This window comes from Lepisma saccharinum, chromosome 18 (assembly GCF_977018435.1).
Source record: "Lepisma saccharinum chromosome 18, izLepSacc3.1, whole genome shotgun sequence".
In the NCBI taxonomy this organism is placed as follows: Eukaryota; Metazoa; Arthropoda; class Insecta; order Zygentoma; family Lepismatidae; genus Lepisma; species Lepisma saccharinum.
The window spans coordinates 54,161,147-54,185,662 of NC_139246.1; the positions used below are offsets into that span (position 1 = coordinate 54,161,147).

General features: G+C 38.9%; 1 protein-coding gene across 1 annotated transcript; it reads right to left on the reverse strand.

The window, feature by feature from the left end:
* Positions 1–22,976: 22,976 nt before the first annotated feature.
* On the reverse strand, positions 22,977–23,795 carry LOC146002261 (histone-lysine N-methyltransferase SETMAR-like). The gene has a single exon (XM_083139978.1). The coding sequence runs from the start codon at positions 23,793–23,795 to the stop codon at positions 22,977–22,979; it is 819 nt and encodes a 272-aa protein (XP_082996104.1).
* Between the last annotated feature and the right edge of the window lie 721 nt (positions 23,796–24,516).

The window sequence follows — 24,516 nt, forward strand, 5'->3', positions numbered from 1 at the left end:
ATTTGGTCATCAAAATTTAAATAAATTTGAAACAGATTGGAAAGCTACAAATCCACACGGGAACATTGAAAATAGGACTGAACCGATACCACTTTGAACCGATAACGATACTGATACCAATACTCTCACCGATACCCACCGATACCGTTACTTGAAAATTGAAATAATTGAAAGTTCTTCAAAATACTGGGTGCGCAAGCGAACGAAAACAGATATCTGCGCAAGTAGTGACGCGAGACAAAATCTATTCCCTTGGATCACCGTAAATCAATTTCGGTGATACCCCGTTGCTGGTGCTTTATTTTCATGAGATATGAACTCCAATAACCATTTCAAACCTTCGTTTTAAAAGATATCCAAACTCAAAAATGGTTATCGAGTCATTGTATTTTTTTTCAGACTTCATTACTGTCTTCATTTGAATATTTTTTCTGAAAAATTCGGCGGGGCTGTAGCCCCTTCAGTAACCCCCTCCTCCGCGTGCGCCTGTAGTCGTCACTGTCACACAGTAGAGATAAAGTTATTCTATAAACAAAACTTCACAATAAAAGTCTACATCTAGCAGATAAGCCAGGGGCGGCGCCAGAATTTTTCGGCCGGGTGGGCAGAAGCTGCATATTGATAAATTAGGGTGGGCAGTACAAATGTAAGGCATTAGATGAGTGTGAGTAACACGTACCCCTCCCCCCTCTCACACTCGAGATTTCCCTCTTACCTTGTGTAGAAAGCGATTTGGACACAAGGAATTCATCAATCTTAATCATCGTATCATCTTTACATATCATTTGGGCTGTAAGTGTGACATTTTCAAACACAATCAAATGCCAACCTCCCTCCCATAGGCGCGACTCCATGGGGCTTGGGGGAGGGCCTCATTGATGTTAATGATGTGGGGGCAGAGCCCCTCAAATAAATTTGCTTAAGAGGATCTAATGTATTATTTTGCTTCTCTTCTAAAGTTTACTCTGAATTGTGCCACATGAACTTAACTTTATATACACATTTGAAATGTTCTAGACCATCAATTTTGGGGGGCTGAGACCGCTAAACTATCAACTTTGGGGGGGGGGGCTATGACCGGAGACAGCAAAACACATGACTTATTACTATATACTAAGTATATAATTATGAGCATTGTTAACATTTTTACTAACAAGAGTTTCAAAATAACGAGGTGATATGACAATTATACCAGTATGTTGTTAGTGAATTCTGAACAATTTGAGGTCGTAAACACGACTTTCAGGCAATATTGATATGTAGGATATTTAGTTATCCTCGAAATCTCTTCATCTAGTCCAAAGAATAAGGTAAAATAATTCTAAAGTCTTTGAGTTTATTTAACACTGGCTTGCAGTAAAGTACACAAGGATAACTTATGAAAAGTCTGTATTGCGAAAGCGGGAACGGCTATGATCAGAGGCATTATTGCTAAAGCACGGCGTGCTATGTGTTTTTTTATTATTGCAAAATTAAATTTAAAAAGTAAAATATTTTAGCAAGAACAAAGAAGTAAAACTAATTTTCCTGCGATTTGTGTTAGCATTTATGTAAATAAATAAATAAAACTTAAATATTGTAAATATTTGTTATTTTTATGGCTACGTCAACACTAAGATTATTTGCACCCACCACATTGAAACACACCCATTCCCTCGCCAGGACTCGAACCCGAGACCTCCGGATCAAAGCGAGTTGAGTCGACCATCCAACACGCTCGGCTACCGAGGCCGGTATAAAACTCTTAATGTAAATACATAGCCTACTTTTCAATAAAAATGCTAATTTTTATCTAAAAAACAAATGAGCAGACACACGTTTTTCATGTCATATTTAATTTGCATGAGGAATATCATAGCTGCTTAAAAACTGCTATACGAAGACGTAATTTTTATTTTTAAAAAACGAAGGGAGTGAGTCATTCATTCATTTATTTCAGAGATCAGAGCCCCCCCACCCAATAATATTTAACAGTTACATTAAAATTTTGTCACCTCGGTATGGTAATGATTGTGATTACTCGTTATTAATTACAACAACTTAAAAATTGTAATTTTAAAAACATTGCATTATTTGAAGAAGACAGTTATGTAAAGAAAAGTGTGATTGAATAAAGAAAGTGACACATCAAATTACCCGCGGATTGGTTATCGCGCCAGGGGTTCCGGGTTCGAATCCCGGCCTGAGCATGGTTGTTTTTTTAGTATCCTTTCATCATCATCATTCATACTCATCATTGCGATTAAGGCAAGGAAGATGTTATTTTTATTAGTACGAGGGAGAATCAAATGAAAACCGCAATTAATTTTTTCTCACTATTTTAATGCAGGGATAATGTTTGATTGTACATTATTTTTCTATATAGACCCCTCCCAGTTCAAAGCACTTATGCCATCGGATAGGTAGTGCTTCGATATTGCGTGAGAAAAATTCTTTCAGTTGACTGTGTAGCCACTCATGCACCACCGATTGGACATCTTCATCAGACTTGAACCTCTGCCCTCTTTTAATGGACCAAAGATGTGGAAATCAGATGGTGCCAAATTTGGTGAGTATGGCGGATGTGGTAGGCACTTGAAGCGTAGGTCATCGATGGTTTTCATGGTTGCACGAGCAGAATGAGGATGGGCGTTATCATGTTGAAGCAAAACACCTGCACTCAACAATCCCTTTGCTTTGTGCATACCGCTGGCCTCAAATGGTTCTTGAGAAGGTTGGTGTAGGTGGCACTAGTCACTGTTGTAAGTGGGGGCATGTAGTGTTCAAGAATAGGACCTTTCTTATCCCAGAATAAATTCAACATGACTTTCTCTGCAGAGGGCTGGCTGTGAAACTTCTTTGGTTTCGGCGAAGACGAATGTCGCCATTCTTTGCTTGCACATTTCATCTCCGGTTGAAAATGGTGCACCCAACTTTCATCCCCGGTGACAATGTGAGCTAGAAAATCCTCACCCTCCTCTTCATAACGTCTCAGCAGCTCTTGACATGCGTCAACATGACGCACTTCCAGTTTCTGCATCAGCTGTCGAGGAACCCACCTCGATAACACTTTTCTGTAGCGGAGTTCGTCATTCACTATGTGTTGTACTGAACCGAAGCTCATATTCAGCAAGGAAGCCATTCCAGCCAGGGTGACACACCAGTTTTCCTGAATAAGCCGATCTGCTGCGGCTATGAACTCCTCTGTCACAACTCACTGATCCTGAGCCGGATGGGGAGCATCAGTCAATAGTCGTACCTTCTGCGAATTTCTTGCACCAATTGTAGACTTGCTGCTGTGACAGACAGGTGTCCCCATACTTCATCTGCATTCTCCGATGAATATCAACTGGTTTCACACCTTCACTCCATAAAAATCTAATAACTCCATGCTGTTCCTGCTTGGTGCAACTGCGTAGTGGTGCCGCCATCTTGAATCTGCTGTTACTCACATCCAACCCCACCTACCGGCACTGCTTCATACTACCAGCTCGGAAAGACGTCAAGGACTGTGTCTTCAAATTTCCAAACGCCTAGAAAGAAAAAAATATTTTTAATGGCACTTTTGCGGTTTTCATTTGATTCTCCCTCGTATTTATTACTTTGATCATACCCAGGCCGAGATTTATGTGCTGGTCCGGTGTTGACAACATCAAGAACTCACTCCCATCTATGCACAGTTTCAGTTAGTCTATAACCTTTAGCCCAAGTCATGTAAGATGGTTAGTTATAATTTTTGATATTTTTTCACATTCCTAATATCTTTCTTTCTTCAATATTTGGCTGATTTCAAAGCAATTTTCCCCCATTGAAGGCTGGAAGCTGCAACCATCCAAATCCTCCTAAATCCTGATTAACTCTTGATCATAAACCTCATAATTGTGAGTATTCCATAAAACTTGCTAAGCCTGTTGATTCCTTCTAATCATAGCAGTGCTCATTAGATTACATTTTAAAAAAGAGTTCTGGTAGTGCCTTTAGCTTTCCAATGAGAAAATTAAGGAAGTAGAAACAAAAGATTAAATTAATTTCATTCAACAAGATATTTGCTACAGCAAAGCTTGTTATGGGATAAATTGAAACTTGTGAACTTTCTAGTATCTACAATATTCACAAGTAAAATATACATAGTGTGAGGACCAGCCTATACTTACAGAACCGTTTACATTTCCCTAATTGTATATATTTATTGAATTTGATTGGGTGGGCAATCGGGTGGGCACAGGAATTTTTGGGTGGGCGCTTGCCCACCCGTGCCCACCCCTGTCGTCGTCCCTGAGATAAGCACACTTTCAACCCAACAGGTGTGCCGCTTACAATGCGTGGGTTGCTGAGTAAGCCCAGATCGCATTGTTTCAACAATCGCTGCAACGTACTCCCAACACTCATGGAGGGAAGGTAAGGTAGAAGGTATTTGTTCTTTGTTTCCCCTGCTGCACCAAATAGACAATTGTTCAATGTTTTGTTTATGGAAAATACAGTCGTATAAAATATTTGATATTTTGAAGGGACCATGGAAGATGTTTTTAAAAAGATAAAAGGAAGGAAATGTACAACCTATGTCAGAAACGTTCTAGGACTCAGCTCGTAAAAAATAATTGATTCAACTTACGGACTAATGATCCTAGGTCTTGTCAAAATAATCCCCTCGGCTGCCTATGCACAGCTGCCACCGTTTCTGTAGGTCATGGAAGCAAGCAGAGAAAGCTTCATTCGGGATGCTTCTCAGCACATCTGTCGCAAAACTGTTTGGATTGCTACAATATCTTCATGACACTTCTCTTTCAGCGGTGTTTGCACATGGGGGGAAAAACATCACACGGCGACAGTTCGGCTGAATATGGAGGATGTGGTAGAGCAGGGATACGATGCTTGGCCAGATTTTCCTGGACTGATAAAGCAATATGGGGCCTTGCATTGTCGTGCAATAAGAACCACTGCCAAGATGCCGACAAATCAGGACGGCACCACAAAATTGCTTGACAAAAACGTTTCAGCTCGTCAATATAAAAGTTTTGATTTATCGTTTATCCTTCAGGCAGATATTCATGGTGCATCAAACCTCTAGCATAAAAAAATGTAATCAACATTGCCTTTGGATCGTCTTGCACTGAATCTCTGCCCTTCCAAAACCTTTTGTTCCAATCAAACACACGGCTTCTCGATAATGCTTTGTCACATATACTTGCTGTATCATATTCCATGTTTTACTAGAGGTTTTCTAGCTTAACAGAGAACTTAATGTTAACTCTCTGCTCAAAATCCACGCCCATCACGTCACTCGAGTAACTGTAAATGTACCAACAAGCCGAACAGTGGGTTGCAAAGCACAGTCCTGCCACCTAGTGAGTTTACATGGAAATGCTTCCAAGGCCATGTTTATTCAGAACACATATCAGGTAACTGAATAACACCAATTTATCTTGTTTCAATTTCATAGGTAAAGAATAAAAATATCAGTCCTGGAACTTTTGTGACTAAACTTGTAGGCTGAGAAACTAGTTAATAAAGGGACCAGAACGGAAAATGTTTTTAAAAATGGAAAAAAATAGGGAATGTGGGCTGAAAAGGGAGAAAAAGGGAACGTCACAACCATGTAATCCTGTTGGTGCAAGATAATTATCAACATTGTTGTCATTTATTCCATGATCCTCTTGAAGAATAAAAAAAGGAAATCTCTTAAAAATCCGGTCTCAAGTTATATTTAACGCCCCACACTTTCTTGATCCGGTCGTGAGTGGGGGTGATGTGATCAGCATCGCCCCCCTGATCGCCTTTACCCCCCAGGGTTTCCCCCAGGTACCCATGTTATTCGACGCTGAGTGGGCGCCGGGGCCGCTTCCACCGTTAGAAAAGTTCCCGGATTTGAACCGGCCGGGGATCGAACCCGGGACCTTTAGCATGGTAGTCAGACGCGTTACTGAGCCACCGCGGCCACCCGGTGATTATGATGTGAATGTGAATATGACAATTTGTAAAATTCCAATATAGGAGCACATACAAGCTCGGAAGAAAAGTTTTTTAAACCCTTTTGATTTCTGCCACTGCTGTCATAATAATAATAGCAATTGCAAGAAACATGTTTTTCTTTTAATTTTTATGTTTGAATCTAGTTTTTTACGTACTTTACTACGCTGCCTGTCTTCTAGTTTTGATATTTGTTATTTTCCCTGTCTTGGTCTGCTTTGTTTTGGTATTTTACCCTTTCGGACTGCAGTTGTTCTAATAGGGCATTTAACATTGTATTACATTGTAGGAGTTATATTATACTAGAATTGCCGGCCACCGTGACGGAGTGGTTAACAAATGTTACGAAAATTTCCTAATAGTACTCTATACCCAAATGTAGTTTGTACTAAAATGTAGTTTAAGCCTAGATATAAAGGTATAATCATACTTCTGTATACTGTAGTTAATACTTAACTTGTGCAATACTAAAATGTAATCTTCCTAAACATGTATATAAGTTTTTGGATCAATATTTTTTAAAAAATGGTTAGCAGTACGCACTACGACGCCTGAAGTCCAGGGTTCGGATCCCGACCTGGACATGGGCGCTTGTGAGTGTATATTCATTAATTTCATCATTTTATCACTCATCCTTATTTTCACAATTAGCCAAAAGCGGCACAAAGATAGGCTTACCATATTCTTTTGGGTCCAACCCAGCACATATTCGCGATGAACTCGTTACTGTTGATTTTTTTTTTTTTTTACAAAAATATTAAAATTACTTAAAAGCTTTAACATTTTATAGTAATATTAAACTATAAATTGTACAAGATAAAATATTAACATTATTTTCTAAAATCAATCAATTAATTTTCAAATGTTTAATTTAATAATACATTTTCTGATGTTTAGAAACCTCTCTGTTCTAGGTAGCATTATCTGTTAGTTGATTCAGTTGTACTTTTCACTAGACATGACTTTTTCCAGAAATGGCTTGTTTGTTTTAATAAATATAGCTTGCTTAGCAGCACACTCCAGATCACTGTTATTCCCTCCCATCTTTGGCTTTAAAAAAAAATTCTTATGTTTGCTGAAGCAGTAGCATTAATAGCACTCCTATGTTTAACTGTTTTCACGTGGTCCTCAATATCACCTCTTCCTTTATGTGCAAGAGAAAATACTCCATTACAGAATACTCGTACATTACACATGTTCACTGTCACTGTCGTTACACAGTTTCAAGAATTTGTATTCCTGTTGCAGGTTAACGTTAAATCAAATACAGACTTTCTTTTGCCCATTGCCAAATACAAAGCCCTTGTAAATAGTTATAATTATCAAAAGTGTGTAGACGAGTTACTTCACACGCTTGTAAGACCACCAAGACGCTCACGGAAGTACAGAAACGGAACCGCTCGGAAGTCGATATCTCGAACTCGAAGAAAGAAAAGGTATAATCAATCCTTATAATCGATCGATCCTTGCCGGTCATAAATTCTGCTCGTAAATATACAATACCGGTAGCTATTTTCATGTTTAGATTCTCAAAACCCCGGACATTTTGCAATCCCGGACAGCACTAAAAAAAATCAGGACTGTCCGGGCCAATCCCGGACGTATGGTAAGCCTACACAAAGAGGAAGTAAAATAAACAAATCAAACAATTATACTAGAATTAGACTAAGTTGTTAGACCTAATCCTTTCTATTCAATTGCATATATTTGCTTTAGTATTTCTTCTACCCTTATCCTAAGTTGTTTACTCAATTTATTTCTTGTATATTGAACTTGATATTGCTACGGCCACCCATCCGAAAACTGTCCAGTTAGTGTTGCTCACGGGACGGGACAGCTTTTGAAAAGTCTCGTCTCGTCTCGAATGTCTCGAAAAAATAAAAGCAAAATTTTTAATCAGTTGCAAATACTTGTTTGCTTGGAATAAAGTATTTCAATAGAAACGTTGATAAGCGTGTATTAAGTCAAAATAAGAACTCTATTCTAGAGAGAGGCATGAATGAATACCTAAACTTATTTCCTATACTCTTTCGAAACACAGCGTTACTCCCCATTTTTTTAAAAAAAATATTCCAGGTTAATAACTTTATGTGACGATAGTACTCCAGATACTAATACAATTCTGAATAACATCAAGTAAAAGGGCAGGTAGAGAAGGTGGAAGGAGGGGCCAAAAGATCGTGGAGTGTCTGCGTCCGAAGTTTATCTTGTAAAAATAGTCTCAGCTCTATAGGTTGGAAAGATAAACGGACCGACGGATATGGTTTATTTTTATTATTTAATTTTTACATCAAAGGGTGTACAGAAGTGATTGTTATTAGGAAGTAGGAAAAGCATTGTAGGAAACATGGCAGTACAAATTGATAAGGAGTTGTTGGGAAAGTTATTAAGGAGTCCAAGATATAAGCAAGACTAAGAGAAGGAGATAATTAGGGACAAATAATCTTGCATTATCCCACTCCGAACAGCTGAGAGCTAAAGAGGAGGAGAAAATACGGGAAATATGGAAAGAAGTAATTTGGTGATTTTAGTGTTTACAAGGAACCACGACAAGATTTTACCACATGATTATTTGCACGCGTTGCGAAATTATTAGAATGTTATGGAAATTTCGGATGACTTTGTTGAGAAAATTCTTGTTGTTTCCCTCAGGCATTCTGCAGGTGGTTGGATTCGAATTTTTACGTCCGTTTGAAGATTATTTCCAATGTTTTTTTTTATTTCTTTATTTCTTATTTAAGGAGAATACTATTCCTTGGATTGTAATAACGAAATACTGAGCCTGATATAGAATAGATTTCAAATGAAGGAAGTTCACTAAGTTCTGTATAATCGTCGTAGAAGGAAACTTTGTTCTATGAGGGGACTCCCCGATGGTACAGTGGTAGCATCGTCGCCTTGTAATCAAGGGGTCCCGGGTTCGATACCCGGTGAAGGCACATTGTGACTTGAACCCCACTTTAAACTGTGGGTCCAGTCCCGATTAGCCTTTCTGTAAATCAGATGAAGGAATGTTGTATCTGTTCTTTTTATTCTGTAAATTTAGCCTTCAAGTTTATGAGCAAAATACATGTAGTATCTACTGTCTACATTTTCACTCGTTATTAAACACATTTCACAAAGTAGTTTTATCGAACTTCAGAGGGAAGCTGACAGCAATGTCAGGGTGGCGGGAGCTTGTTTACGACCAGGGTGTATTCCGAGACTATTTTTCGCCGTTCCCCACTGACAAAGGTTTCGCTTTGAACAATGGACACGGTTGCTTCAGGGGGCAAACACCAAACATAGGGCGAGGTTGACCTGCAGTAGCGGGTACGTGCCATAAATCCAGGCCTAAAGTAGGAATGAAAGTTGATGGAAGGGAGGGGCAATAAAAATTCTGTAATATGGTTTGCTTGCTGACAGGAAGTTTTGCAGGAAAAGCTGAAAAGGAAAACGGCAGACTTTGAATGAAAGAGGGACAGTGAACACAAGTTCTTTGTATTATTCGCCGACACACAAGCTTCCATTTCGAAGGTGAGGCTATCAGCAGCGAAGTTATTAGAGGGTTGGAAGCAGTGACGACGCCAGATGGGGCAGGGGGACGCCCCATGTCAGACACTTCGCCCCCCACCCGGGCCCCCAACTGAAGTTAATTAAATATCGAATAATAAGATAGTTCATTTATAAGAGTATGACGATTTTCACCTTTTCAAAGTGGTGTATTCTGCATGATATCACTTTCCTGCTTATAATACCAACTTGATTAACAAATATTAATTTGTTTCGTCCAAGATTCGAGCGCCGACCTGGACATAGGTGATTTCTCATTCATGTATGTCCTGTAATAGCCGAGATTAATCTAAGTTTTAGCCAGTCTTAAGAACTGGGAAAAAGTGTTGAATGTGGATGGTTTTAAATCATCACGAATATTTTGAGGACCACAAGACATCATCTGTAGTACGGGCAAATTATTCTAATCGTGCTCGTTAGTGACAACGCTAATTATTAAAAGACATTCAAAGTTGATTCAAGAATTGGTTGGTTGGTTGATTTGGTGTTTGAAGTCCACTTTATGCACAGTAAGGCTAATCGGGACTGGACTTATAGTTTAAAGTGCCTCCACTGGGTATCGAACCCAGGACCAAAGGTGATGGAAGAAAACCCGACACTACATGTCAGTTGTTGTGGATTCATCGCTGTTTCTTACTATTCAGGGACTTGAATTTCGAGATGATGAGTGTGAGGAAACCTTAACAAAGGGTATTTCTTCGATACTCTTGAAGCTAATGAGGGGATATTATTTGGAAATGTATTGAACGTGAATTTTAAAATGCAAATTACACTTAAAATTCGATTCAAAATATATAGCGGGCAGGTAAAAGAACGCTTATTAGGATTTGCCACTCTTCAATCATTAGATGCAGGTTCGCTCTTTCTCGTATATATCAAAATCGAAGAACTTCTTCCCACGAACTCCAGAGGGGCCTGTAATTGGGTAGCACAGACATACGTTGGAGTGGTAGAGTAAGAGTAAGTATTGCCAGGGTCAGAATATTTCTTGAATTATGAGATAACTGTAACCTTTGTCTGATTTTTTATCCTGTGATAACATTTCCCTGAAAAGTGAAACACAAATTTTGCCCAAAACTCTTCAGCGTTACGAAGATGGTTATCCTTAAAATCTTTGAAAAGGCTTGCTCGAAACAGGATGCTGGATGCAAACTGCCTCATTTGGCTGTTCTTGCCGTTGAGAAGAAATGTCAAGTCCTGGACGTACCAAAGGTGCGCAATGTGTTCTCCAAAGCACATAGAGCAGAATTCTCCTACAGGAGAATTGCACTTCACTAAGTGCCTCACATTGTTTCTAATACTTAAGAAGATTCATTTCTTCCAACGTCACGTTTATTTTGCAAGAAAATTAAACTCTTAGAAGCATTATTTTCATCATTTATATTATTATCTTATAACTTAAATATTTATATCAGTAGTTTCATCTCAAGAAAGACGATGAATTATAAAATTATGAATGTCTTTCAATACTGAAATAGGCCACTAGAGACAACGCAACTTACCAATAAAAAAGAATTAATGTCTTTATTAAAACGAATCATGTGGAGATAAACTCGTAATCAAGAAGTAAATTTAGGCAGTAAACGTCCACTCTAAATAAAAGACACACACAAAACACCATACGTGAATATAATAATAATTATAATAATAATTATTATTATTATTATAATTATTATTATATAAGTATATATATATGTGTAGTGTTTTCGGGCGTTTTAATGTGACTGCCCCCTTACAATATTTTGTTGCCAGCCTTCCCCCCCCCCAGTCAAATTTCCCTGGCGCTGTCACTGGTTGGAAGTAAATTTATTAGGACGAGGAAAGTAACATTAGCTGTTGACAGTGTTGCACCAAAGGACGTGATATGTGCTACTGTTTGTATAAATTATAGGAAATTTAAGCAAAAATTTATTATTGTTGAGACTTGAGAGTTGTTTCCTTCATTTGATCGTAGGAAGAGGTTTTCTGAGACAGGGTGGGATTATTTTACACATACATGGGAAAGGCTGGTTGTTTAAAGATAGAGACGTATTTTGCACATTTTTTAAAAGTTCAGATAAAACGAGAATTTAGCCTTACTGTTATGAAAACAATAACGCAGTACGGGGAAATAATAACTTCACATTTTTCGCACCTGGTGGGATGCAACACAAGAGTATTGCAGGAAGTCTATGAACGAGGATGAAGAAGGATATGTGAAATTTGACTTACCTGCGGGTGAATTAGTTTATTCTAATATTCTTAAGGTTGATATTGTTGTTTTTTTTTGTTTTTTTTAAGTCCACTTGATTCGCAAATATTCCAAATCGCGAACCGACCTACAGTTTAAAGTGCGATCCGATCCACTTTGTGCCTCCATTGAGTATCCACGCGAGGACCCTTCATTACAAGACCTCGACGTTATTACTACGCCATCGGGGAGGCACCCAATTTACACAAATATGTTGATTCCAATAACACGTTATATGCATAATCTGATAATGATGCACTTTGGGTGCATCTAAACATATTTTTTCAACTATAGCATGTCTAAAAGAATCATTGAAGTTGGGATTTTTATAACTTCAGAAGGCACGGCTCTGTAAACGTGCGATATAAAATTAATGCAGGTTTGCCTTTCATACGTGGTGGTTTTGTCACGTTTCTTCGCTTCGTAAAACATACACTTTTGCAGGAAAGGCTTCTTGCATCCTCCTGGGGCCTTGCTCTAGCTAAACAAAAAATATATTTGTTTAGCATAATCGAGGGTTACATATTCCTGCCGAACTTACTAGAAAACAAGGATTGTACTGGGATCATACTGCTTTGAATGACAGTATCAATGAAGTTTTATGTACGCTACTACTTATAATAATGAGCATAAAATATTAATCAGGAACTTTATTTTTCGTCAACTGGATGTAACATCTTTTTTTGTTATTCAGCAAATATTCAATTCATCACCTTTTTTTACATTAATTTTCTTGCCAGGACAGCTGTTTTTATGCAGATTTTGACGATCTTAACTACACGTAAGCTAGATATTAGCTAATATTCGTGCTGTTATATTACTATTCTTCTACCATCTTTGTAACATGTCATGCAATAACAATAATAGAATTGATTAATTTACATATTCAAGTGAATAGACCTATGAATTATATTAATGCATTAATTTAAACATTTGCTTAATTGTTGTCGTTAATGTTATTATTATCATTTTTTCTGAAACACTTAGCTCAGACACCCTCCCCCGACATATATTTCTAGATGCGTGCCTGCCGAAGGATAAATTAGATCAAGCGGTGGTGGTACCGGACTTAGAGGCTAAAGGGAAAACAAAGAAGTATGTGCGTCATAAGCTGAGCATAAGAAACAGCACAATATCACAAAGAAACACTTTTTGAAACTTATGTCATAGAAGATGTTTAACAATATTAAGAACAATAAATGCTTTCTATTTGTAATATACTAAATATTGAAATTTTAAATAGTCTTTTGTGTTCGTACTACACATTTAAAAACTTTTTTGTTGCTCCCCAGCGCCAAGCTTAGAATTTAAAGAAAAAATGTACATTTTCATAGTGCACGGAAGTTCGACATTCAGAAAGAAAGAAGGTCTATTGGAAAACATTTCAAGACTTTCAAAAGGTATAGCAGTAATGAAAAAGAGCACTCACTTATACCGTGTTTGTTACAACCTGTCCGGCTCTCCGCGGGAGCTGATCGCTGGCTTTTCTAGCATAAACCAAGCGGTGTTGCTGCTGAAGACCGCCTGAACTCCGTGCTGGGGAAAGCCAAAGCCAGGCAGCAAATTAAAATACGCAACTTGGCAACAACGTCTACGTAAGCTCCTCTCTTCTGGCTTCCTCTTCCTCCTCGCTACCCAGCAGACGACTTTTTTCTCATTTCTCATTGGCACCAAAACTATCGAGCGATCGCTAGCGCGGGAAACGGGACAGGTTCTAACAAACTCGGTATAAATGTTCGATGGATAGACAGTTGTATGAAGCGAGAAAAACCACAAGGTAGATTTCATAAGATACCTAGCAATCAGTAACCAACAAACTGCATTTTTAATATTAATGTTCTCATGATTAACGAACCTTATTTATTCTCACCACGCAATGGGTAAAATATTTGGAGCTTTATCCCACTTTCCGGAAAAATATGTCGTGTTTCTGCTACTTTTGACTTTTGTTGGCATGATATCCCGGATCACTTTTACGAGACGAGACGGGACAAAACGAGACGGGACGAGACGAGACGAGACAGAACCCTTCGAGACGGGACACGAGACGGGACAAACGAATATTTTCGAGACGAGACACGAGACGAGACAGCATTTTCACGAGACGGGACGGGACAGACCAAAGTCTCGTCTCGTCTCGTCTCGTGGGCAACACTATGTCCAGTGAAGACGATGCGTGACTTGTGTTCCATTAAGCCTGTTGCGGTGTGTGTGTATCTTGTGCGACTTGCTGCTTTATGCATTTCATGTTTTTAAGTTCATCTAGTCTCCACATTTTATAAATCCGACTTCAGGATACCGTTGATCTGGGTGTCTCGTTATTATTGCGTATGACGGTACAAGTTCCGGCCACAACAGTGCGGAAGTTATAATTGTGCATTGTTGACATATACTGCAGTATCTAAGTAACTGTGTTCAAACTGTAAGAGTTGTAGAGTTCAGCACAGATATTTCTGCCGTGCGATGCGCGACAGAACTAAAGAAGCAGTGGTGCTAATGGAGCAGATAGAAAAATCGCTGCAGTGCGCCGATGCACAGCTGTTACGTACAACAAGGAAATTAGAGAATTCAGGTCTATCTAACGTTGAGTTTTAAACGTCATGCATTATACCAGGACTAGGATTAATATGTACTAACAAGTGGCTTTGTATGTAGCTACATACATATGAACTAAAAATTCGCAAAATATGAACTAACACATACGTAAAATTACCAAAAATTCTGCAAAGAAGACTTCTTCATACGATTCCTTATTTGAGTGATTTCAAACAAAATAAAAAAATATTATTTTTCATTGCATTAATGCACTGGTGGCGTTCTAACTGTTCACTCCCAAAACCCGTATACACTGGTACGGAACTACGACGGCAGATAACAACATGCCAACGTGTTAAACCGCGACAATTGGACCACAACACTCCTCCTCAAGCAGTATTATTATTTCCTCTCTGTGATCGACGAAAGTCGGTTGCCTTTGTTCTACATTTACAAACGATGCCGGCTTCCACAACAATAACAAGTACATATACTGCCACTAGACGATAAGCTGCGCGGCTTTTTCTTTTGCTATGAACCAGGGCTGGCGCTAGTAATTTTGCCTCCCTGGGCGGTGGCGGTAGATGCCGCTCCATTTCGACCCCCCCCCCCCCCGGCCATTACGCAGCAACGGGAAATTGAAAATCAATATATTCCTAAGTAAAACATCAAAATATAAAATAAATAATGAGACTTCTTATGCTATTTCAATACTATTACGCGCAAAAGAATATCTCGCTCGACCACAGTTTTCAATAGGCTTATTTTTTTCTTCTCTTCAAATTTTGCCGTCCTGGCCGGTGGCACGGTTCGCCCTCCCCTTCCGCCGGCCCTGCTATGAACTTGGTCACCCATCAAAGCATGGCAATTTTAACACAGAAAACAATATGCATCGTATTAAGCAGCAAAAATGACAGCCTCCTCTTCCTCCACCTAAATCCCATCTTTCGCAGCAAACGTCGCAAACTCTCTTGTATGTAAATCTCAAAATGTATGTCCGCCTGTAATTTGACATGCAATTTTTTCAGTGTCGGCACTTCATTTTCACGCAGAGCGTAGTCGTATATGCGCCTACGGATAACGTTTTCATCGAAAGCAACCACTGACGATTTGGTCGCTGGTCTTTGTCGTTCTTTCCCGGGAGTGTGGAATGATGTGGAGGGTCCTTCTGACATCTCAAGAGATTGTCTTTCGTTCATGATAGCCCTGATTGTTCGTTCAGGAACTCCAGTCGCAGCCGCTGCTCTCTTGCCAAAATGCTGTATTGGGATGCTAACACCTTCACTGGCTTCCTCCTTCATGAACTCGTGCACGTTGCTTAGAATTTCCCGAGCTTGGCTATGCAAGGTTTTTGATTTCAACTTTGACAGAACTGGATGCATTATGGAATTTTACGTTCATTAACAAACACACACTTTCACATACACACACGCAATACACGCACACAACGTCAAACCGGTAAAATACTTAGTATAAAATAAAAATATGGTGCTTCCAATCCAACAAAACTCACCGTCATTTTACCTGCCTTTCCCCTTCCGTGACAGAAATAGTGCTTCATTATTACAGTTTGCAACACTAGTTACTAGCTAGCCAATGAACATGCACTGCATAAAAGAAGCAACCACTACGCCGTGCTATATTGCCACATTACCGTCCCTGCCGAACGGTGGGAACCGCGAGCTGGAGCGCTATTCAATTGTTTTCAACGATGTTTGCGCGAGCGTGTCCAGGAATGGAATGACAATATGGCAACAACAGCGAAGGTTTTCGAGCAGGGTAGAACACGTGATACTAAGAGAGAGGGAGACGAAACGAAAATTGGTATCTACGCAACGGCAAATTTATGTGTGTTGTACTCTAGCATTATATTTGTATATTTTTACTTAGCACTAGGTTAAATTACAATAAGCCTAACATTATATTACTCTTACCATGTCCAGTCATATGTTTCACTTCATTAAGTGCACTTTAGTTAATATTTTTAGTTGAAATCAGGACAATGAAATTAGGCGGGTAGTAGAAGTTCGCGCTGTTGCCACGTCGGAGCACAACCCCTTGTGTTCGGAGGTTTAAGAGAATAAAATATCTCGTTGTGGAGTTGGTCTTTGTAATCCATGTGATACAAACTGACAGTATTTGCTCGAAAGGTCAGGGATGACACAAAAGTGTCTCGGAGAGAGGTCGGTCTGACGCTCGAACTAAGCAACGCAGCCCGGTTGACGTTGCCACACAGTGCGCTGGAACCAGCGACTTTTGTCCCAATCTCGCTTTGCTTTTCTTTATGTGGCACTATCCGACTATTTTCATGGCCTATTTGGCATTTTGTAAATATTTCGTCGCGGATCAAGTTCTCCAATGAAATTGATTATGGCATTAGACTGATGAGATTGTTGTGCCAATAATTTTAGTCTTTCACTTTTCGAATAGTGTATTGTTGTCCGATGCATTTCTTATTTGTGAGTTAGGTACATATCTGCCCGGGCCAGACATTATTCGTAGTGCTTTATTTTGGATGTTTTGGTGTGGTTTTGGTAGCTTAAAGCGCTGTGATTACAGACCGCGCATGTGTACAGTGGAATGCACGAGTATTGCACGGTAAATTGTCCATCACTATTTTCATTAATTTTCCCCTCACATCCTACTTGATTTTAAGGAATATATTTTTACGTATGCTGGTGGAGAGGCTGTCAGCAGCTTGCTTGGTTCTTTGATTTAATTTTTGTGTTGTCGTTTCGTAAATCGAAGTGAATACTCATGGTGCTGCACACATTGCTTTGTAATATTTATGCATTCCATTCAACATTAGCATATCCTTATTACAACGTTGAATATCGTTATTTTGTTTGTTAATACATAGTACATCGCTTTTCCGCAGGGGACAAAGTTGTCCAATGCGTGTTTTGCCTTTAAAATGTAATTCTTTAGGTGTTCTTGGAACGCAAGACGTTCCTCAGAAAGTATGCAGAGATAGGTTGCCTTCGGGTTTGCGACCCAAGTAACATATCTGATAACATAAAAATAAACACATAGGTTTTCACGGGGATAGGGACACAGTTAGAACTATAGGGCAGGGGAACACACTAAGTTCTTCAGGTGTTCTTGGGATGGAAGACGTTCCTCAGCAAGTACGCAGAGATAGGTTGCCTTCGGGCTTTGCGAACCAAGTAACATATCTGAGAACATAAAAATAAACACACAGGTTTTCAAACAAGGCACGGGGATAGGGACACAATTAGAACTAGAAAGCAGGCCAATACGCTAAGTTCTTTAGGTAGTCCATTTTTTTTCCACTACGAAGTGGATGTAAACAAAAGCACGTGTTCTAGAAAAAGCCAGTGCAGCCCTATTGGTGGATTCTGGCAGTATTCCCTCCGCAGACCTTTTGCACCCTAATATATAGTCCATTCAATGCCGTCTTGAAACTATAGTAATACAGCATTGTATGCTGTTCAAAGCATTTACTAGCCTTATCCTTGCTTATGAATTCATAACCATTCTTTAGTAAAGCACCTACGGTGACATTCACTCATTCAAATTAACGAAATTCCCGCTACTTGTCCGTCACTCCGTGTTGTGCAGTGTTGCAAATTCGCAATATTAAGTTAAGTCTATAATCTTGAAACACCGGACTAGACAGAATCAGAAAACATGATTTAGACTGACAGTGACTGACATGGGAATCTCTAGATTACACACGTGTTGATGTATATACCACAAACACGCACACACTACTTTCAACTTCATGCGTTTTATCTAGAATGGTAAAATCAACACAATGCAAAAGATTGTAGGGAAACCTTTGAGAAGAGCCAAAGTACTTGGTGCAAATACAACCAGTGATGCTTAAAATCGTACAGAATGTTACTTTAGCATTTATTAAATGATCCACCTACGCTTCATTTCCATTACTTCCCACATAAAACATGCTTAGATTTCAGGAACCTGAATTCCCCCAGCTTGTCAAAGAAAAATGCCAGATGCATACACTATATATAAAAAAAAAACTGCTTCCAAGAAGGAATTTGTAGAGGGCGGGGACACAAGCTTTTGGCGTTACAGATGGGCAAACTGTGCCATTCAGTGTTGCTACCCGACCTTTATAGAAACATCGTTACAATTCGGTAATGTTCCAAAGCTGTTATCGTATCTAATTGCTATATAGCCAACTTCGCAACTACAAAGTTTTATTAATGTTCCAAGACACGTGTACGTAATAAGACCTTTACATTTCTTGTATCTAATTCATAAGGGAAAAAATAACATAGTTGGAGATACTACTTCTCGTGGTCAAGAATCTTCCGAAACCCTCAAGCACACGGCTATTTATAGCTTTCCTCCCCTCGACTCTGCAAAACCTGCCCTCCTCTCCTTTGCCTTGTGGTGGTTCTCGAGATTTTGCGTAGTGTTTATAGGTTGTAAGTATCATTGAATGTTGATGTGGCTTCAACAGCAAGTGTTACAAAACATCTACATTTGAAACCTTGAACAAGTGGCGATACAAAAATTGCGGCGAATCCAGAGTATTATGTTGAATCGTTAACTTCTGAACAGGTGTCTTAAAAAGAAGCATTTATGCGGACCGCAAGGAATTCAGCCGAACAAAAACGCGGATGGCACATTTTAGCCGATTTTGTACTTGCTGCCGTCAGCAGGAAAGTGGATGTTTTTTTTCTTTTTTTTTTCCATGGATATGAGTTTGTCTACGCTGGTTAAATTATTGCATGATTCATTTGGTTTATTTTACTTCGCATTTCTGCCACACTTGGTTAATCGCGAGGATGAGGATAAGTGATGATATGGTGAAATTGATGAAATAACACTCACAAAGAACATCTATGCCCAGGCCAAGATTCAAACTCGTGACTCCTGACGTCGTAGCGCACAGTGATAACCACTCCGCTACAACGGCCAGCTGTGTGAATTCTTCTTACATGGTATATTACCATTGACGAGAACTGACATCGTTGGTAACTGTTTACCTCTATTTTATTATATTTTCTTCATCTCTCGTATTTACAACAGTATTCATTTTAAAAACTAATATTTGCACATTTTTAAAAGTCACTCTAGTTTCGAAACGTTGTGGAAAATACTGACACTGAAGCTAACAAGTGCGCTGGGAGGGAGGGGCAAGTGCTGGCGAATAGAAAGTGGGCACCCCGCGCATTAATACAAATTTCGGTAACTTATTGGCCACACCTACTTCGTTTTAAAGCTGGAAACAGAATAGTTGGCAGTGTTGCCACATGAAGGGAAATTTCCCTTTTTGAAGGGAAATTTGGAGCTAATTTTAAGTGAAAAGGGAAAAGGGAAATTCGATGAAAAATAGCGAATTTTCAGGGAAATTTTAAGACAGACTAAACATTAATTATATTAAACATTATAACAGATTCCAGTTTTGAAAATGAGAAATTATTTATTTTTTTATTTTGTCGTATACTTTGTTCTGAGAGGAAGGGTGGAATTTGGGTTGACCCACATCTGGCTATCGTTTGGGGCCGGAGGTCTTTGGCCATTCACCCTTATGGGAGTGGGAGTCCGAGGGTATTGTTTATTTAAGCTTTCCCCGGTTCTCTGAATTTTGCCTCAAACACTACACATGCAAACCATAAAGTTATCTTTGTCGCAAATCTATCTTTACTTCAGTCTTCATTGGACACTGGGTGGGTTATTCGTCGTGTGCGAGTGTTTGGTGGAAGGCTGTGCCCGTCTTGGACGACGGGAGAACAAGGGAAGCAAAGGAAACTATCTGCAACTCCAGAATATATTAGGAAACGTCGTGGAGAATTATCGGAAGATGAAAAAACACCGCGGAAACAAGATAAAAAATTCCGTGCAGAGTGGCAAGAAGTGACCAACAATGGATTAAATTTTAATAAAAAACTTGCTGTGTTTTAGAAGTTTCCACCTAATATGTGAAATTTACCAGAATAGAACATTTGCTCAGGTATGTACTATATATATATATATTTTTAATAAGACGCGTATATCCATGCGCCGAACTTAACATTTTTATGGGGAGGCAAAAATGTGATTTTCCACAGAAAATCTTCATATGTGCGCCTTACTAGAACAGCATTTTGTGTAGAATATTTTTAATTTTCTTCTGATGGTGTGATGAAGACAAGGGGCATTGGCCTCCCTAAATCCAATCTCTGTTTGTGTGTTTTGCTTTTTACTGATGAAAATTTTCAGTTGCCAACTTTAACATAGTTTTAGCTTTCATCTCAAAACAAAAAAATTAGCTTGGTTTAGAAATAAAATCTAAATCTTTCAAAAAAACATTTAAAAGTTATTCAATTTATTGTTTATTGATTTGGTTTATTTTACTTCGCTTTTCTGCCACTTTTGACTAATTGCAAAGATGGGGATGAGTAATGATATGATTAAATTTATGAATTTACACTCATAAACAGCCATGCCCAGGCCGGGATTCGAACCCGGTACCCCTGGCGTCGTAGCATTTAAAAGTTAAATTGATTAACATTTTATACATACATACGAACATGGGTCAACGCTAGTATTTAATTATTATTATTATTAATAATAATAATAATAATAATAATTCTTTAGATGAAGGGAAAAAGTGGGCGAAAAAGGGAAATTTTACCCCTTGGAAAGGGAAATTGTGCTTACAGATTGTGGCAACACTGATAGTTGGTTCTTCGGCGCAAGGCCGTAAGGTACAAGTGGCCTTGTGTCCCTCTCCAACTATAAACAAAAGAGGCCCTCACAGATGGTAGAGACGTTGACGGCGTTGTGGGGCGTTCCACCAACATCTACATGTTCCAGTTGTAGTTCTTCTATTTGCAGATGAAACAGTGAAGGTGAAGCCGTTCCCAGCAAGGCAACGAACAAAATGGAAGAAGTTCTAGACAGTGGTTACAAAATTAAAATAAACGTCACAATATAAATAAAAAAGATTGTGGTATACAGTAGAAAATTCCAGCAAATATACGGCGTAGTTATAATTGTCTACTTTTCCTTTAGCTTTGTTATGACAAACAAGTTTTAGCCTGCATATTCAATTTTTGTAATGATGTAAGTAGAATTTATTGTATTTTACTCTTTTTCCTCTTATTTTGTGGGGGCTAGTTCTCTCGCGTATGGCTATAAAATGGCAATCTCCCCGCTCTTTCACTTCAACACCAAGAAATGCTAGGAATGTTCACTTGAAACAGTCAAATGTTGCGTTCACATCTAAAGTGGTAATGAAGAACAAGAGAAACATTTGCCAATTACGTATGTGAGCACAGTGAGGGTAGCATGCTTTAAAACTCTATGCAATTTAGATTAAACATTCTGTCTTCTATACTGACAATTTCATCATCTCAATTTCTGTGTAAAATGTATTAGAATCTCCATCTCCAGCTGACAGTTTGACACATATAATCTGTGCAATATACTCTAATACGCCGTGTAAAAACAGTATAGTTCTCATTCGACATGTACATGTACGCAATGCCTTTGAATACCAAAATGGACCAATAAGCCCACCCTTCCTTCCAGCATATCACAATAACGAACACTAAATAAATCCACCAAAATGTGAGCTACCCAACACACACTATGTTTATTTAGCATCTCAAATACTTTCTTATGCCATTTATGCTTACTTTACTAAGTTGAAACGTTCGGAACTGATATTCTTAAATAAATATATTGGTAATTTTGGCGTGCCTTTGTTGTGCAGAGAGAGAGGTTTGTAGGTTTAACATCACGTGATGGATAACAGCTGCAATGCTAGTGCCAGGACAAGATTTCGTCTTTTGCTCTGTCCGCACACATACACACGCACTTGTGCTGCCACCTGGAATGCATTTGAGGAACAAATTCACACACTCTTGGACACACTGTTTTTGACGAATCTACAACTTTTGGGGAATTTCTCACATGAGCTGAAAATTTGCACCAGAGCATTATTTCATAATTTTCTAACGATTTTTCGGTCGAATCTTTCAGGGGAACCGTGATATGTTACCCAGTGTGACTTTGGTTCCACGGTTGCAACGTGTATATTCTAACTTTAATTCCCGAAACTAAAACTATGCCAACACACACATACTCGCGTGTACATACGAGTATTTCAAATCGAGGCTGATCTGAAATAACTTACACAAAATTTTAAACATTCGTTGAGTTTTGTGAAATACAACACAATAGAGGACTTTAAATCTTCTGAAATATGTGATTGTACTCAGCGAGTACCCTTCAAGTGTTATATGATTTGAAAATGTTGTGCCTTGGTGGTTATAGATTTGAATCCTTAAAAAGTCATGGTATCATACTGTAGTTATTCTTTCGTCATTCTTATAATCATCATTCATCTGTCATCAGTCATCATCATCATCATCCTGATTAAACTAGAGAGATAAACATTATATATTAAGTAGCCAAAACAAAAATATTGATGTGATGAACTATTGAAAAAGCTAAACTTACGTTTGCTTTTTTATCTAATTCTTCTACTTGTGAACAGCTAAAAAATATTCACAGCTCTGTACCAGGAACCAATGACAATAAACAACAAACAGAAACGATATGCATTTGGTTCAAATTCTTAGGAATATTCATAAATAAGAAGAATGGCGATTTTAAGGAAATATATACACCCCAATATCACAAATTGAACACTAATTTATACGACATACGGGGAATGCCAAAAGTTTTTAGCTCTGCCCACAAAATTCATCCAACTGAAACCAGACATTTACACTTTTTCAAAGTACTCTCCATGGACACGAATACACTTTTGCATCCTTTGAAACCACTTAGAAAATTGTTCATTCCACACACTTTCAGCAATGTTGTTCACAGCCTCCAAATAAGCAGCAATAGCGTCATCATCACATGAAAAGCGACATCCACGCAACTGTTCCTTCACTTTGGGGAACACAAAGAAATCGCACAAGGCCAGGTCCAGCGAATAGGGTGGATGTGGCAACACACTGACTCCTTCGCGGCTCAAAACTTCTACGGTTCTTGCAGCACTCTGGGAACTTGCATTGTCATGGTGCAGCAACAGATGACCAAGTTTTGATCTTGGGTTTTGGGCCTTCCATTTTGTGAACACATTGGGAAGGTAAACTGTTGAGTACCACTCAGAATTCATTGTACACCGATTTTCAAGTGCAACTGTCGCAACATGTCTCTTCCGTGAGGAAAAAGATGCCACCATATTCTTTCCAACACTTCGAGCTCTCTTCACTTTTGTTTGGGGTTCTTCATTCTCAAAGCACCACACTTGCGACTGCTGCTTTGTAAGTGGATCGTAATGGCAAACCCACTTTTCGTCACCCATGATGATGTTGTAAACATCACGACTTGCACCTTGGTTGAATTTCTCCAACATAAATTCACACCACTCCACCCTCCCCTCTTCTTCCATTTCCGTGAGTGAATGTTGGACCCAGCGAGAACACCTTCTCCTGAGACCCAAGTGTCCATGCACAATTGTCTGTGCTGCTGTTGACCCAATGTTGAGAGTTGTTTCTATCTCCAAAAAAATATGGGGATCATCTTTCACCATTTGCCTCACAGCTTCGATGTCTTCGGGAGTCACTGCAGTGTTAGGCCGTCCGGCAGGAGGTTCATTTTCAAGTGGCACAGACCCCTTTTAAATTCTCGAAACCAATTTCCAACACTGGCTCGTGAAGGGGCAGATTCCCATAAAGTATTCACTAAACTTTCAACGCACTGCTCTGAGGTTAAGCCTTTTTTAAATCGTACAAAATCATGGCACGAAAGTCACATCTTGACAGCTCCATGACTAATAACAACAATGGACGACGCGCGCTGCTTTATCGCTCTTACCTCTCACCCCACTATCACTGACTCACCCTAGCCATTGTTTGCTCAAGGTCAATAAACATCAGGCTGTCAAATGCAACACATGCACAGTAGCTGCGATGTTACATTTTTGCGCTGCTAAAAACTTTCGGCATGCTCCTCGTATGAGGAAGACAGTCGAAGGGTTGTATTATTTTGAGAAATTCAAGAACAACAAACTTAATAACGATTCGAAGAAAAAAACAAACAATTTGTTTATCTATTTTACTTCTGTTGTTTTGGTTATTATATATTGCTTTCTACCTCTTGGGTTAATCGTGATCATGATGATGAATGATGTACTGACGAATTGGTGATGGGGCTTTTCTGACCAAATTTAGAACCTGGATCTGACTTCGTACTGTGTTACACTCAACACTTCGTCATGGAGCATTGCGTTGGTATCGTCTTCGTCTCTCCAT